The sequence below is a fragment of the Hyperolius riggenbachi genome, chromosome 1 (assembly GCF_040937935.1).
Source record: "Hyperolius riggenbachi isolate aHypRig1 chromosome 1, aHypRig1.pri, whole genome shotgun sequence".
Taxonomy (NCBI): domain Eukaryota; kingdom Metazoa; phylum Chordata; class Amphibia; order Anura; family Hyperoliidae; genus Hyperolius; species Hyperolius riggenbachi.
The window spans coordinates 222,682,927-222,688,926 of NC_090646.1; the positions used below are offsets into that span (position 1 = coordinate 222,682,927).

The following is a 6,000-nucleotide window of genomic DNA, read 5'->3' on the forward strand; positions in this document are numbered from 1 at the left end:
AATATTCAATGTGACTGATTTAAGGCACAATTTTAACCCTTATAACTTTACAGCAATAACTCAGTTTATAACTTAAAGAGACTCTGTAACAAAATTGTGAGCCTTATTTCTTCTATAAGTTCCTATGCCTGTTCTAATGTGGTCTGTCTTACTGCAGCATTTTCTAGTTGCACTGTCTCTGTAATAAATCTTATCTCCTTTCCTCTGTCATGTTTGTCAGGCTGATGCTGGAATGTGTGGAATGTGCAGCACTGCTTGTCATTGGCAGAAGCTTACACACCCTCTCCAAGCTCTGCATGAGTCACACAGTAAGCTAGTTCTCAGCCTATCATACTCTGGTTAGAAGCCAGTCTTCTGTTTGTAAACACTGCCTAAAACTGTTAATTACAAGCCAAGATTGCAGCAGGGAGTGGCAGAAACAGCACAGAGGGGTCCAGGATAACATAAGGAAGAGAATGGTATGCTTTTTATTGTAAGAATTTTAGAGTACAGATTCTCTTTAAGCAATATAATCGCATGTTGATTTGCTGTACCCTTTCTCTGTAAATCAGCAGCTACTTCTACTTGATGCATACTGACACCCGAGAATGCTCCAAGAGGCTGAGATCCATTTACAAACATTTTATGTAACTTTTAAATTGATTCTAATTCTGAAAAGAGAAAGATCTATCCTAAAGGAACCTGGCTGTGAAAAATGAGATCCTGTATCATTACTGTTTGCATAAACTGACATGGATGTTATATCCATGACTGACACGGCCGGATGGAGGAACCCCTGCTACCAATACAATTTGGTGCAGGCAACTGTACTCATTCATCGGACTGTGCCCACCCATACACTCCACCTCACTGGCAGTCAATGCTTCTCAATCTCTTAGACCCCCAACCAGAAAAAAGGGGATGGGAAGGGGTGTGATGGGAAATGGGGGGGGGGGGAGGGAGACCTAACCGCTAACATTAAAACAGAGTAAACCTGGGGCAGCTAGCCATAAAATGCATATTTTCTAAAGAACAGCAAAAAATTGGCAGTTCTCCTAATCAAGTTGCAACTGAAATGACTACCAAAAGAGGTGTGTAGTGCCTCAATGAGGTGGAAGAGTCTAAAACTGAACAATCTGTGTGCAAACTGTTTTTGGAAGCTAATGACCTCCATTCACTGCATCTGTTTTAATGCAAGTTGTGTACTCTGGCCCTGTGTTAGGCTGTGAACATCTTTGCAGTTGGTCAATTCGGGTGCAGCCTGCACTTGGAAGCTCTGCCATCTCCTCCTGTTGTACAAAAATTTAAGTCTTCTCATGGCTAGCTGCATTCACGTGTATCAGTTTGCATTCAATTCATCTACCTTAGGGTTTAGTGCATAGTTTGTATCTGTTTTTAATTCAAGATGTGTATTTAAGTCTCTGGGGTGGCGCTGCACACCTCTGTTGATAGTCATTTCAGTTGCTGCCTAATTGGGAGTGCTGCCAATTTTTCTCTGTTCTCTAGAAAATATTGTATGGACAATCAGATCACAACAATCATACTGCATGAACAACTAGTTCACAGAAAACATACTACATGGACAATCAGATCACAGCTTACAAATTGCATGGACAATCTGGTAACAGCAACAATTTTGGACAGCTAAATCACAGCAAACCTATTGCATGGACAGTCAGATCCCATCAAACATATTGCATGGACAATCAGGTAACAGCAAAAATATTGCCTGGACAATCAAATTACAGCAAACATACTGCACGGACAATCAGATCACAGCAAACATACTGCATGGGCAATCAGGTAACAGCAAAAGTATTGCATAGATAATCAGGGGCGTAACAATAGACCCTGCAAGGGATGCAGCCGCAGGGGGGCCCAGACTACTTGTCAGCTGACGAACAAAACATCCTGGCTGCGTGTCCGCTATCAGCTGACATATCAAAAACATCCAGCCTAAGTGTCAGCTGACTACCCCATCAGCTGACACTACCTCTGTCGCCGCCTAAAACCATACTGCGGCCGAGAGGAGCAAAACACCCGCCCACCACTATGCGCACGCTGATCCTCCACGTGGGCGTCACCAGCAGACGATGGCTGCCGACACCTGGGAGTGGAGGATGCGGCTCGATTTTCGCCTGGAACGGCCACATCGCAGGAACCTCCAGGTGAGTTCCTAACAGAAAGTGGAGGATATCTAGAGATAGGAGTGACGGAGCGGTGGAAAGGACTCTACCAGATCTGGCTAGCCACCTGGCAAATTGATTGATTAATCATAATGATTTAATCTGCCAGGAAAATCGACAAGTGTATGAGCACTTTTACAGCTGTGTAAACCAATCCCAGCTCCTGTCTGCATTCCTTTATTTCAGGAGCTGCTGTAAATTCCATCCATTTGATATCTGGCATTCCATTTCATTCCCTTGCAGGGCATGCAGGAACAGCAGGCACCGATTCTTTATCTGATGTCTTCATGTCAAATGTTCTGCATTAACTTGGTTATTTAGTCTGTCAATTATCTCTTTTTTTTTTCTTCACAGCTGACCATAAGCCTTGCAAGCCTTTTACTCTGAACACTCAAGACAACTGGATGGTATCTCTAAGACAAGCTGCGTCCTTCCTTTGTGTTCTCTTCACAGATGTTTATTCGAGCACAGAATGTCTTTATGTGTAATGCTTTTATGCAGTCTTTATTTCATACTCTCATCTCAGCCACATGTTAAGATCTGATAAAAGACAATTTCCCATTACACAGAAGACAATATGACATTTCCTTTCTAAGTCTACTATTTTGATATGTCTAATTTTGCCAAGTTCAATCTATATTCATTCAGATGTAAACTTTTATATTTTTATGTTTTACTAGTTGAGTTTGTTATTGGTGATAGATTACCCAGGTACAAAGGATTCATTGATGAGATATATTTAGAATATAGGTTACTAACTTAGGCCTATCCCAACTGAAGCATCTAACCCCTTTTTCAGTTTTGGATAGAGTTTGGAAGAGTTAAAGCCTTTGACAGGTTCTTCTTGTTGTCTGTGTCCATTAGGGAGATGTTCTTCTCCTCTTCTGCTAGCCAGATGTCCAGTTCTCTAAAGTAGGACCTTTATATATTCTTATGAGAAACTCCCAAGATGCCAGTAATGGTTGCACAACACTCTTGTGGATTCTCCATAGGGAGGTACCAGGAACTCACACTGAAGGTCTTGTTATTACTCAGGCGGGAAACTCCTCCCCACTGGCTCTCAGACATCAACAGAGACTTTACAGAGGTTTTACCTCACCATCACTGTATTTGGAGTGCAGATGAGTAATTCCATTTCAATATGCAGTATGCTGACTATAGATAATAATGTGTAACTGCTGTATTATGTTAGGTTGTAGGCATTTTATATTTGCAAAGAATATCTAATTATTATGGTTCATTATGAATGGGTGATAGGTGGTTTTGATAATAGAAAAAGAAAACTCAGATACGTTTTAAATCAGGGTAATTTAGTTATTTTCACAAACTCTGTATTTTTGTGTTTTAGTCCTGAATTGAAATCTAGATATCGTGTATTGTATGTGTATGAACGTTTAACGGTCCGGTGACATTTTGAATACCAAGGTGTGTTGGAATGCTAAGAAATCTCTTTCTTGCTTTAGCTCTACAGAAACAGTGTCTTTATACTGACGTAACTTTTTTATCACAAGACATTTCCAGTTCCATTGTGCGGCATCCTGTAGGAAAGAAGCGTTAGCATGAGTAGAAAGGCTTGTATACACCATCCTGCCTGATTAAAGGGCCACCAAAGCTTAACCTGAGTTGTTTAACACAAAGATACCAGTCATCACTTTCACAAGTTGTTATCTCTATAGTTTCGTTTTCATGAAACCAATGGTATCACCGCCAGATCTAGAAACGGAATGGGTTACTTTTCCAAACATAGCCATTCATTCCACTCCTGCATACTGTTGTTTTAAGCTTTTTGCACACTGTCGAAGCCATGTATGCAGATTATGCCATCTGTGGTGCAGGGCCCAGGAAGCACCACAACATGATAACCAAGAAACCTAAGGTAAAACCACAAAGAACCATAAAGCTCTGTGATAAAACACTGGAAAATACAGCAAAGCCCTTTTAAAACATACAATATTTATGAGGTAGTGCTTACAACATGAATTCAAAGAAGGAATTTATTTCTGTTTTTAGAGTAGTGTGGATGACAGACACATTTCTCCTTTGTCCCTCTTCTTTCACCACAGTCGGCCATGCAACCACAACTACCAGATTATAGCAAAGATAAGACCACCTTCTACAGAGCTGTTTCTGATTTTTTTTCTTCTCACTGTCAGTGAAGGATATAGAAAACTATAGCATTTGTAGATATTGGATGCAGCATCACAACCTCGGTACATAACTTAGCTACTGTGGGATGGGCCAGTGAGTGCTTACTTCAACAGAAAGTGCTTACTTCAACAGTGCTAAGGACACCTTGCGTTGTACTATAATTTGTACATCTGACAGAAGCCATTTCCTGTTGCTCTCTTTTTCGGGCTAGGGGCAGGTGGGCTGCAATGTCCTTACTCTGGATTATTCAGGCTTTGTGTATCATAATAGCTGCCCCCATACACCATTTTATAACTATATTTTGTTATATAGTGCCATCAGGAAATGTTTTCTGTAAATGTCATTCATGGTTCTTTAAGTAAGATCAGCTGTATTTAGGCATATTGGTCCTTTAAAGGTCTTGAATGAAATCATTGTGATCTTTATTTCCATGGAGTATATTCTATAGCAGTATAAGTATATTCATAGAGCCACATATGCAGTAGCTTTCATTGTTCGGTCTGCCTTCTCTGTGGGCTGTTGGCTTCAATACTAAGTGTGCATGACAGAATGAATCCATTGCCCTGACAAGTCTCTCAGAATTCCTCTTACCCCACTTTTGTGAAATATCAAAACAATTCTTTACAACTAAATGTTATTGCGTAGTGGATGTTAACTGAGTAATGCTAGTATGTGAATAAGAAGTTCATTTTCTACAATATATAAGCAAATGGAATGTGTTGAGCCATTTAAACCTGCCAATTATATCCTGTGAAAATAAAATGAATTTATTTTTGTCTCCTATATATCTTTATTCTAGAAGTGATTCCGTCCTTAGTATCTAGTTATTATGTATTAATGTAAAGTCTTGATTTGCTTCATATTTTTATTGTTTTCATTTAAATATAGCATGGAAAGCTGACATAGTACTGTAGACCAAACCTGTCTTCCACGCAACCATGTGAAGATAAAAGCATCAACTGCACCATGGTGGTTTCATTTTTGTCATCATTTGAGATCTCGCAATATATCAATATATACACCATGTACATATTTCTTGCCATAAAATAATTGCTATATATACATAAAAAATAAAAATAAATTTGTGTTTTATGTTGCAATTGTTCTCTCTTTATTTTGTCTGTTTGCAGTGTGGCCATTTTAGTTTAGTACAGAGTAGATGTGTGAGAGCACAGATAGCAGCACTGAATGGTTGTACTGTAGCATCCCTTCTATAGTATTAGTACATTAATGCGGAGGTGTGCATATTAGCTGAATTCTCTGCTTCATCTGGAACAGTTCAGACATCCGGACATGCATGGTCTCCAGAATTTATTTATCAAACCTCCTGGTACAAGACAAGCCAGCAGCATGTCAAGCCAGCAGGGCACACGTAGGAAGAATCATCTGGATACAAAAGCTCAGTGTAAATCTTGCCTCCTTTCCCCTTAAGATTAGAGACAATTATTGTTGCCAATTTCAGGGGGTTATAGCGAGGCGGTGGGAGGAAGAGATGGGGGGCGGGGCACAGCGGTATGTCACGAAGCAGGGAACATGCCTCTGTGTCCCATCTGCCACACTGCCTCGAGTTCTCTTTAAAACCGAAGGTATTTGATATGACTCAGCTTTAAGTCTGCAACTGAGGTTTCCCATGAGGCATCACTCCTGAACATGCAAATTATCTTTTTTTGCCCCTGAAGCCAGGCTC

The 6,000-nt window shown here is 40.2% G+C and overlaps 1 protein-coding gene across 13 annotated transcripts in view; it reads left to right on the top strand.

Annotated features, from left to right (window-relative positions):
* CAMK2D (calcium/calmodulin dependent protein kinase II delta) overlaps positions 1 to 5,405 on the top strand; it is a 330,923-nt gene extending 325,518 nt beyond the window's left edge. For all 13 annotated transcript variants that reach the window (XM_068280781.1, XM_068280836.1, XM_068280817.1 and 10 more), the window contains one exon: positions 2,520 to 5,405. In XM_068280781.1, coding sequence (XP_068136882.1) covers positions 2,520 to 2,523 — 4 coding nt within the window. In that variant the 3' untranslated portion in view covers positions 2,524 to 5,405. The remainder of the gene's footprint in view (positions 1 to 2,519) is intronic.
* The last annotated feature ends 595 nt before the right edge of the window (positions 5,406 to 6,000 follow it).